This window comes from Myotis brandtii, unplaced genomic scaffold, assembly GCF_000412655.1.
Source record: "Myotis brandtii unplaced genomic scaffold, ASM41265v1 scaffold227, whole genome shotgun sequence".
In the NCBI taxonomy this organism is placed as follows: Eukaryota; Metazoa; Chordata; class Mammalia; order Chiroptera; family Vespertilionidae; genus Myotis; species Myotis brandtii.
Genome location: NW_005358520.1, coordinates 800,451 through 811,702, shown reverse-complemented (window position 1 = coordinate 811,702; position 11,252 = coordinate 800,451). Strand labels below are relative to the sequence as shown.

The 11,252-nt window shown below is 48.0% G+C and overlaps 1 protein-coding gene across 1 annotated transcript in view; it reads left to right on the top strand.

The window, feature by feature from the left end:
* Position 1: 1 nt before the first annotated feature.
* Positions 2-11,252, top strand: part of SLC40A1 (solute carrier family 40 (iron-regulated transporter), member 1) — a gene marked incomplete at its 5' end in the record, with an annotated part of 21,044 nt that continues 9,793 nt past the window's right edge. Inside the window, 5 exons of the mRNA XM_014539726.1 lie at positions 2-23; positions 458-525; positions 4,799-4,958; positions 7,306-7,421; positions 8,405-8,531. Of these exons, the coding sequence (XP_014395212.1) occupies positions 2-23; positions 458-525; positions 4,799-4,958; positions 7,306-7,421; positions 8,405-8,531 (493 nt within the window). The remainder of the gene's footprint in view (positions 24-457; positions 526-4,798; positions 4,959-7,305; positions 7,422-8,404; positions 8,532-11,252) is intronic.

Here is an 11,252-nt window from a genome sequence, read left to right as displayed (position 1 = left end):
GGACCGCCCGGGAGGATGCTGCGGTGAGTGGCCAGGCAGGTGCCGGGCTCGCGGGCCCCGGGGACTGTGGCTGAAGGGCGAGCAGAGCGCCTGGTAGCTCCTCTGACTCCTGTTTTGGAGGGGGCCTGAGGGAGCCATGGGTGTCCAGGGGGTAAGAGGGGCTTGCAGGCCGGACAGGACAAGTGGGCTGGGCAGCCGGGCTCCCTCGGTGGAGACCTGGAGCCCAGGAAGGCTGGCCCGCGCACTCCCGCTGCCGGGGAAGGCGCGCAGCCCACTGGCCTTGGTCCTGCTGAATTCCAGCATGCGCGGGCCTGCTAACATGACCGTGGCTAACCCCACCACGTCGTTCCTGATCATCTTGCTTCACGGTCCTTTAAAATGGACACACATTCCAACCTCCTCTAACTCCAGGGACAAAATATGCTTTTGATCTCCTGCTCCGTGTGTGTCTTTGCAGGATCCTTAACAAACTACCTGACCTCGGCCAAGTTCCTTCTCTACGTGGGCCATTTCTTATCCACTTGGGTAAGTGAGCCTGTGCAGTCATTCTTACCACACACTTGCACAATTCAGGTTTCCTTTGACTGGGGCCAGCTGTTTTAAGCCACCCTCCTGTTTGTCGTGCAGCGAGAGACATAACATTATCCAAACACATGCTCTTATGAAAAAGTGTTTCTCCCCCCGCCCCTCCCCAGGGTATTTTCCCATAGGGTTAGTAAATACTATTTAATTATCAGGTTATTACACTTTATGTAGGTTGAACAAGTAGCGAAGGACAGCTTTAACCACAGCAGTAGTATTTGCATTGTTTGTCAATGGTTTGTTTTTTTTCATTATCAGGCTTAGTAAGTGGTCATATCTGCTGCTAAGAATGAATGGCTGTCTCAGATACCTTCTATTCTTTCCTTCATGTTCTGTTTTTAAATTTTCTTTCGTTAAATTTTTGTTTCGGCATACTGCACTATGAAATTACAGGAGAATTGCAGAGTGATGGACTTAGGCTAAGCATAGCATCCTAAGGTTAATGTAAATAAAATGGACCCCCAACACAAATGTCTGAGTGACGAAAAGCCTGGTCTTTAAAAATGTTACCTGTAGGCAGGTATGGGTGGGGCCCCTCAGGCTATGTTGAAACCATCATGCACTGAAAGTCATCACCTGACCCAGTTTTTCCTCTGACTTCCTCTGTGGTGTTGTAAGGGGCCCTGTGTTTCTGTGGGCCTGGGTTCTGTCCTCACCGCCCCAAGAAAGACTAATCCCAAAAGGGTGTTGGATGTGTATTTAACTCATGATTAGACTCTTTAAAATTAAGCAATTGTTCTTCCGGTTTAGAAGCAGTGAGTCTGAGTATATTCTCTTCACACCTTGTGTATGTTTAAGAAGAACCGTAGGTAAGGAGAAAGAGTTTTGAGAGGACCTTTGGTGACGGCTGCTTTCCTTTTAAGTTGGAAACGTCTCATAAATCGTCCTGAAGACGTGCATGCCCACTATCGTAGGAGGAAATCTGCGCCCCGGGCCCTGGGGGAATGCTCAGCCGGGTTATCAGCTCCTGAAGAAACAGCAGCAGAGCCGGCCTTGCGGGAGGCAGGCGCCTCTCTTCCGAGGCCTAGACAGGGGCCCCGCAGGCACATGTGAGCACGGAGGAATCCCGCAGATTTCACTTCCAGTAGCTGCCGGTTCTGGGTGGAAACCTAGTGAGAGTACTCTCCATTAATCTGACTCAGTGGTTTGGTGTTCCAGTTTAACTCAGTAAGTATGAAGTATTGAAAACACACACAAAACAATCACAAGTGATGGAGAGGATCTGAAATTCTCACCTGTGGTCTGGGCCTGCCCATGAGGGCAGCGATGTGCCTCACTTCCAATGCCGGTACGTTTAGGGTTTGTGTGACCTTCTGTCCATGGGTGGGGAGGGCAGATTTGCCGAAAGAGCGGGACTGTGGTTCCAGGAGAGTTGTTTGGTCACAGTGTAAATTCCACAGCAAAGTGACAAGCTTATGGCAATTTTACAAGTAAGTTGAGCAAAGGGAGTTCTTGTGGGAAAGTTGTATTTAAAGCAAGCCCCCCGCAAAACAAACAAAAAACCAGCAACTACAATCATAGCTGATGCATCTACATCTATCTATCTATTTCCCTGCCAACTCTGCCAAACCATGGCTTCCTGTACACTGAATATGGAGGTGTTACCGTAGAAGGTTATACGAGCTTAAATGTGTGTAGGGTTGAAAGCTTTTATTTCTGACTTCATTTCTACCTGCCAGTGGATCCATATGTTTTCCTCTAGACCAGTGGTTCTCAACCTTCTGGCCCTTTAAATACAGTTCCTCATGTTGTGACCCAACCAGAAAATTATTTTCATTGCTACTTCCTAACTGTAATGTTGCTACTGTTATGAATCGTAATGTACATATCTGATATGCAAGATGGTCTTAGGCGACCCCTGTGAAAGGGTCGTTCGACCGCCAAAGGGGTCGCGACCCACAGGTTGAGAACCACTGCTCTAGACACTATATCAAGTACAAAGTAGTGTAAGAAGTGGATTCTATCAGGGAGCTTTTTAATATAGGTTAGTATGGGCTTTAACAACTATATCTAATCACAGAAAGATAACCGGTAGTGAAAGGCATTGAAAGGGGTGCCAGTTGCTTCCATCTTATGTCACCATCCTATGACCTGTCTCCCTTTATACCCCAGATGTGTGCATGGCCCAGCCCTCCCTTCCTTCCAGTCCCTGCTCATAGAGGTCTCTGTCACTGCCTCATGCGAAATGCCACCTTCCAACCCCATCCTACCTTTATTTTTTGTCATGCATTTACACTGCTTGACCTATTCTAGATGTATTTTTGGTCTTTGTTCACTGGGATGCAAGCTGCATGGGACCATGGACCTTGATTTTCATGCACTTGTATCTCTGGTGCCTCCGTAGTCCCTCTCAACAAGAGAGGAACTTACTGAGGAATAACTGTGAGTGTTCACTTGCTGATATTCAGTGGGTCTTCAGCTCTTAGTCCACTGGGTATAGATGGACATGTAAGCAAGTATGGCTGGAGCTTATGGGAAGGCAGGGAGTGGACATAAGGAAGGGATGGGTGGGCTTGCAGTTGCACTTGGTCAACATTTACTTAAGAGTTTACTCGATTTGGGGGCTTTGTGAGCATAGAAGCTATTGCTTCTTAAAATGAAGAGGCTTTGGAAATTGGGGTAACTGGAGCAATTTTATTCCCCTCTATCAAGGAAGGGCCATGCCATACGGGGATAAGCAAGAGAGAAATTGCCTCCGTTTTGATGCTCTGGAGGAATCTAAAACAAATTCCGTTGGAAAAAAGATAGGAATAGAAAAACAAAACAAAAAAACGAGGAAGAAGCAATAGTAGTGGAATACTGTTTCTTACTCTTTAGGTTAAAAAAGAGGAAATTCACTTGTTGAGGCAACCTCTCATTTGGTGCATTTATGTGTTTTAGTCTTTTCCTTGGGAGCTGTTCAGAGGAATGGAGGTCAGAATCAAGTACCTCCTCCCCCCCATCATAAGAATCTAGCCTGGAAATGTGTCCTGTAGTGATTTCCAGGGGTAGGTTATGATAGAACAGTGTTGTCCTATTTTATGTTAACCTGTTAGGAATGGAGCCTAAAACATAACAAGGTCCATTATAGATTTCTTATACATTAATTTAACTGATTCATTGAAAAGTCTGTCATGCCACATTTTGCAGTGGTGAATCCCCAAATTCCCTGTATACTCTGGAATCCTATATAATAAAAGGCTAATATGCAAATAGACCGAACAGTGGAACGACTGGTTGCTATGACGTGCTCTGACCACCAGGGGGCAGACGCTCAACGCAGGAGCTGCCCCCTGGTGGTCAGTGTACTCCCACAGGGGGAGCGCTGCTCAGCTAGAAGCCGGGCTCACAGCTGGTGAGCATAGCGGCGGTGGCGGGAGCCGCTCCTGCGTCTGCAGCAGCACTAAGGATGTCCGACTGATGGGGAGCAGACCTAAGCCGTCAGTCGGACATCCCCCAAGGGCTCCTGGACTGTGAGAGGGCGCAGGCTGGGCTGAGGGACCCCCCCACCCTCAGTGCACGAATTTTGTGCACCGGGCCTCTAGTGAAGAAATAAGTAGTTTCTTTCCCCTTTCAAAACCCATCTTTGTTAAAGTGTAAAAATGGCTGCTTGCTATGCATTTATTTCTGATGTCTTCTTTTATGCGGTGCCAGAATTGGCCCATACTAATTTCATCTTTCTGATTGCCCCGCTGTTTTATGACTGAAATTTATTTGTGAAGTGGAGCATAGATTTTAGAACATTAGAGGTACAAAAGGCTTTAGAGATAGTTCATTCTTATCATTTTACAAATTAGTTAAATGGTGGGTTTTGTTTTTTTTTTGGCATTCAAGGCACCCTACTGTTTGTAAGCTCTCCTCTAGGTTCAAGCTGATTCAGAAGTAAACTACCTCAGGACAGGCCCTTCCAGGCTCGGAACCTGACACACTAGGCATCGGCTTTTGTCTTAAAACACCTTCTTAGGTCCGGAAACGTGTTCTTTCTGGAATGGAAAGGATTATGTGTGTTTCATTAATAGCATGTTCTTTCCAGTTTGCTTAGCCCTGGAGCCAGAGCAGCCTCCACTGTGGCAGGATGGACCGTCTTGCCGGTGGCCAGTGTTCCATCCATAGAGGAGCCGACCTTGAAAACCTCCTGAGGGGCCGGAAAGTGCCCTCAGAGAAGCAAGCCACTTCCTGAGAATAACTGACCAGAAACGAAAACGGTTCGGCCACCATTGTCTCCCTCTGGTTGCAGGGGGACCGGATGTGGCACTTCGCGGTGTCCGTGTTCCTGGTGGAGCTCTACGGGAACAGCCTGCTCCTGACGGCCGTCTACGGGCTGGTGGTGGCAGGGTCCGTGCTGGTCCTCGGGGCCATCATCGGCGACTGGGTGGACAAGAACGCCAGGCTTAAAGGTGAGTGCTGCCCCGCCGGCGTAGCTCAGTGGCTGAGCGTGGACCCATGAACCAGGAGGTCACGGTTTGATTCCCGGTCAGGGCACATGACCAGTAGGGGGCGTGCAGGAGGCAGCCGATCAATGATTCTCTCTCATCACCGGTGTTTCTCCTCCTTCTCTCTCTCCCTCTCCCTTCCTCTCTCTGAAATCAATAAGAACACATTTAAAAAACTAATAATAAAGGTGAGTGTTGTTACAACCATGCCTTTGTATTCATGGACCAGCGCCTGAGCTGCAGGGAAACCCCTGTGGCGGCCCACTGTGCACCCCGCTGAGTGCTGGGGGCTGGGCAGCACCTCCCCATGGAGGCTCTGGGCCCCTGTGCAAGGCTAGGGCGACAGGATACTGAGCTCATTGGTTGGGGGTGTACCTCTGGCTGTTCAGACATCCCACATGTCAATGATTAACCCCGTAGGCTTTTCTGAGAACCGTGTTAAACATTGAAAGTTTGCTAGTCTCTGGGTTCTTCCTAACCAGGACTCAGACTGGAGTCTCTTTAGTGTGAGGCTCCTGGGGCAGCGCTCGCTCCCGCGCCCTGGGCGACTATCTCACGCAGAGGTGTGTGCAGGGGATTGAAAAGTACAGATTCAAGAGAGAATGTCTGAGTCTGCCGCGCGGAGGGCCGAGTTATACATGTTTTAGGGCAAAGAAGAAAGAAATACATTCACATTTACTCCAGGGCATGAATGCTGACATGGTCAGGTTGCTATAGGAAAGGGAGAACGTGGGTGAGCAGTTCAGGTATTCGGACGAATAGGGCAGCGTTTCCCTCAGTTGCTCCGTTGATCGTGCGAAGGCCCGGCCGTGTTTGTCTCGGATGCTGGGGGAGGGCTGGGCTACCATTTGTTCCCATCAGTGTAAGGAGAGCCCTGATGATCAAATCCCGGGGCCTGATGCTTTTAGTAAAATAGTCAAGATGCACATCTTTCTGTTGTGAGGATTAATAGACCCAAACACGGATAGAAAAATGTTTCTATCCCCGAAAAGAATTCCTGGCTTTTTACATCATCATTCACAGGAACAGAGAAATGGTATCCATGGGGTATTTAACCTATGATTGTGGCGCACTGACGCTGTAGGGCTGAGAGGACGCCAAGTTGGAGGAGAGCTGGTGGGCCAGCAGGCTCCCGCTCGAGTCCCATGGAATCAGCTCGTTGGCACCTCCACGAAAGTCTCCTCTGGTCTCCAGGCGGAGTTAACCCTTCTCCCTCTGTGCCCATCAGCCTCAGTTCATGCCTCTGCTGTGCTACATACACCCTGGTGGTTACCTGTTCACCTGTCCATCCTCCCTGGAGCCGGTGGGGTCCCGAGAGCTAAGAAACTTGTTCCGTTGCTAGTCGATCCTCGTGCAATCCGTGACTGCACCCATGGATGAGTTATACATCCAGGTTCTACTTCAAGCTAATTTCAAAAGGTGGTTTGTTGTTTCTTGAGGCTGTGATGTGGCCTCCCAAGCCAGGCTGCGCGTGGCTGTCCTTGAAGACGAGCTGTCATGACGCGCACACACGGCGCTTTGTTTAAGGAGCGCTCGGTGAGCGTTTTATGGGAGCATCAGACTCTGTGCAGGAGGGAGGCAGGTGTGCGCTGGCCTTGCCATCCAGACACAGCGTGCGGGACCTCAGCGTCCTGCCCTGGGTCCTCTCCCTGGCAGGTGGGAGGGAGGCGCCATGGGGTCCTCACCGGCGTCACCTGTCCTGATGCCCGCGCTTCACTACAGGGATGGCTGCCTCCGCTCCGAGAAAGCCGCGTTTTCTGTGCGGGGAGGGGTAGCGTAGAGCGTCACAGCAGTGACAGACCTCGATGCCAAAGGAAACACACGCTGCCTCCCCCAACAGACTTTCACAGTCTCTTCTGTGTGCCCGCACTTCCTCTCTGATCAGGGTTGGCCTGTGCGGGGAGCTTACGGATCCGGGACCCCTCCTTCCCCTCCCTCACCACTTCCTACCTGTTCTGGTGTGAGCATCCATGGGTGAGAGAGCTGGGAGCTGGATCGCCTGTGTAATCTGTGTATCTGCCTGTCATAGTGAGCCTTCATGAGAATCAATGGAATGGAAATGTGTCATTATGAAGGGCTCCAACTAAGGAAGAGGGATGGGCACTCCATCCTGCTGTCTGCGATGTCAGTGCAGGGTGTGACCTGGCTGGCTGTCCTGGGAGTGGGGAGGCGGGATCCACCGCAGTCGCGCTGGTTTTATTTCCTGCCGTAGTTGGCATGGCACTGGGCAGTGGTCCAGTGATGGGTGGGTAGACGCAGCCTGCTGGGACGTCCTGGTGTGGCAGGTAGTGAGCGTGGTCTCTCCCTGCAGTGGCCCAGACATCACTGGTGATACAGAACGTGTCGGTCATCCTGTGTGGCATCATCCTGATGATGGTCTTCTTGCACAAGGACGAGCTGCTGACCATGTACCACGGATGGGTCCTCGTAAGTCCTCCCCGCCATCCGCATGGCGGGAGCTGAGCGTGGGGAGTGGTGCGAGAAAGCCCTCGGAGGCCAGGGAGTGTCTGTTTTTCAAATGGGACCTTTTAACGCTGATCTCTGTGTTTACAATATCCCCCCAATTTTTTATTTTATTTAGTTGTTGGTTGGTTTTTTTGGTGTGTGTGTGTGTGTGTGTGTGTGTGTGTGTGTGTATGTATGTTTTTCCCATAACAGGTACTCATTAAGAGTTGTTTGAATTTAAATTTTGTCCTATGGGTTTTTTCCCTATTTGTTTTCAAAAGCATTTCTAAGAGTTCATAATATAATTCAGTTGTTAGTTTTCAGCCCATTAGTATTAACCTGTAATTCATTCATACTACATAAGAAATATTATCTATATATATGTTAATCAGTCATGATTGTGTTCTTCCAATAGAATTGGTATTTTTGGAGGCGGGACATGGGTTAGATAGCTTCTCACACTATGATTTTATGAGAGCTTCATGGAAAAGAGCGATGGTCTGGTGGAAAGGGATGGATTTGATGTCACCATTGAATCTTCTCATGTATATTTGGGTCGATGTTGGGGAGTGTCCAGGCCAGGAATGACCGTAGAAATCTTCAGGTCCATTCCCTTTTTGTTGATGAAAAGACTAAGATAACACTTTCCCCTTAACACTTTCTCCAAAGGAGACATCTGTGGGGGAAACAGTAAAACGGCCCCTATGTTAACACTTTACGGTAACCGTCACATGACTATTCATGTGACTAGTATGAGTTTTATATGTGCTACGGGGGATACAGATTAGGAAGATACTGTGCTCTTTAACTGGACCCTGGGGATCTATGGTTTCATATGTATAAGATAAAATGATTGGTTAGAATGAAATAAAATCAGTTTGATTGTTATGCCACCAACGGCCATGTTGAAGGACGCTGCACACTGAGGTGTAGGACCCTGACACTCAGCCTTTCCCTGTGACTAGACTTCCTGCTACATCCTGATCATCACCATCGCCAACATCGCCAACCTGGCCAGCACCGCCACTGCCATCACCATCCAGCGGGACTGGATCGTCGTGGTCGCAGGCGAAGACAGGAGCAGACTAGCAGGTGCTTCGCTTTTCTCTTTCCCCTAGTCAGCGGTTCTCAACCTGTGGGTCGCGACCCCTGAAAATACATCCTGCATATCAGATATTTACATGACGATTCATAACAGTAGCAAAATTACAGTTATGAAGTAGCAACGAAAATAATTTTATGGTTGGGGCTCACCACAACATGAGGAACTGTATTAAAGGGTTGCGGCATTAGGAAGGTTGAGAACCACTGCTAGATGGACCATGTTAGGGTTCACTGTTCATCAGTGGTGAATAGGACTGCGAGCCTTCGTTTCTGGGTATTTCTTAAGGACAAATGGAAAGGATCGTCTTTTTCTTACCACATTATCGGTCTCAGTGCAAAGATTTATCTCCATGCTACGAAGTTAATTTATAGGATAATGAAGAACTTTTTTATTCTATGCAGACCTGGCAAAAGGAAGAACATTTCCTTTGAGTGGTTACTTTTTTTGAAGTTCTGTTAATGGTTTCTAAATGTTCACTTAATACTTAGAACATTGAAAATGTCACGTGGGGTTTTATTGGCCATACTATGGAGATGATCACCAGTACTTACAGTCATACTGTGGATATTATTTTTCTCCAAACCAAATAGAAACAGCTTAATTCTAGGAGAGATTCTATACGTTAATTCCTTCTCCTTTAAAGTTATAACTTATAACTTCTATTACGTTATATCTGATGGGATATAATCGCTGTTACAAATACTAAGGAAATAGAGGAGCGAATACAGTTTTAGGAAGCTTATAGTCTTAGTCCTTCATTAGAAAACATACACAAGAGGCCACAGAAAGACTGAAGAATGCTTGCAAAGCTTCATGCCCTGTTACGTCAGCATTCCCGGGGCTCAACATAACCTACCTCACTCAACATCCCCCACCTACCCCTCACACAGCACAGAGACACCAACTGGATTGATAATGACAGGTGAAGGAGGAAGGCCACACCTATCTGCTGATCAGATCAGCTGAATCAACACTGAGACAATGCGAATCACAAACAGGTTGCCCAACCATCCTGACAGACAAGAAAGGCGTTCCTCACGCCTTAACTAGCTTTTCTAGGGCACAGAAGGCAAGATTAGTGCTGAGGTTAGCAAACAACTTTGGACCATGCAGTTAAAAATAAAAAAGATAGAAAGGAAGGGGAGAGAGAAGGAGCAGAACCTGTGGAAGAGCTAGAAGAGAGAGGATTCGCTGGAATCATCACTTAGGGGTGCAGAGCAATGCTGGGTAGGATGGTGCGCACAGGATGCCCTTAGCACAGGCGAATCTGCTGCAGGAAGTGCTCCCTGGAGCTGAAGTGGCCATTCTCATCGAGTTCTCCTCCTGTGGCCATTTACCGAGAGGAAGTAATCCCATATCTCTTTTTGTCATATTGAACTGTAAGATAAGTCTTTTCTACCATACGAGTTTAGGTATGTAAGACATGTCCATGTTTTCAAATTCAGAGGGCATAAAAGGATATATTTTGAAAATAATATATCTGATGGAATATATTTGGGGGGGGGTGGTTTTCAAATGATTTTCTTTCCCTTATCTGAATTTCTTAATTCATTTAGACTCTGAAGTCTGAATAATCTGTAAAAAAAAAAAAGTATTACATAAAGACAAAGTTACTCAGAATCTTTAACTTTTTTCTAAATATATAAACAAAACAAAGAAAAGGAAAGAAATAATACATAACTTTGTGGGATCTTTTTGGCTGGGCAGTGATGCAGAATAACAGGAAATACATGATTGGCTGTTTCTCAGCAAGCTTTCTTTTTAAAAAAAAAATTTTTTTTAATTGAAATCAGAGAGAGAAAGGGAGAGGGAGAGAGATAGAAACACCATTTGCACACCAATCTCTGGGGATTAAGCCCACAACCCGGGCATGTGCCTGACCTGGAACCCAACCGTGACCTCCTGGTTCATAGGTTGATGCTCAAACATGGGCCACACGGGTGGGGCTCAGCTGTCTGTCTTCATGTTAGGAATGATTGCAGAGCGGGGAAGCTAGGCCAACCAAGCTGCTTTCCAGCCTCTGGACTGGAGTGTCTCAGGTTGAAGGAAGGAAGGAAGCTGCCCGCGTTAGCTTTTGGCCAGTGGTGCTCACTCGGCCAGCAGTCCGGCTAGTGGCCCCAGAGCAGGCAAAACCTACGCCTTGTCTTCTCTCAGGGTCTCACCCCGGGACTTGTGTTATAAGAACCATGTTTCAACACAGGATACAAAACCTTTCAGTCCTGAGGGCCAGCAGGGGTCTAACCATGGGTTTTGGGTGCTGTTTCTGCTTTAAGGCAGCGTTAAAGGACAACAAAAAGGGGTTAAAGAGCAACAAAAAAGGTAGAATAAAGGAAAAAGAGAAGAGAGAAGGAGGGGATTCCCGGTAGCTCTGAGCTTGTGTCTCTACACAGTGTGAACTCCTCCAGGCAGGAATCATGCATGTGGTTCAGGCAAAGATTTAGGAGCCCAGCAGGCAGGGTTGTGGGTGCTCTGTGCGTGTGCGAGCGGGTGGAGGGGAAGGGATGTGTATAAAGAGGACAGGTGAGCTGTGTGCTAACTGCTCCCATTCCCTTTTCCCGTTGTTTCTTTCTTTTTTTTTTGCTGACTGTATTAAGATGTCCCCCCGTCCCCTCACCATGCTTGCTCCCCTCCACCCAGCCCCCGCCGCACCCCAGGCCTTCACCGCACTATTGTCTGTGTCTGTGGGCTGTGCATATATGCACACAAGG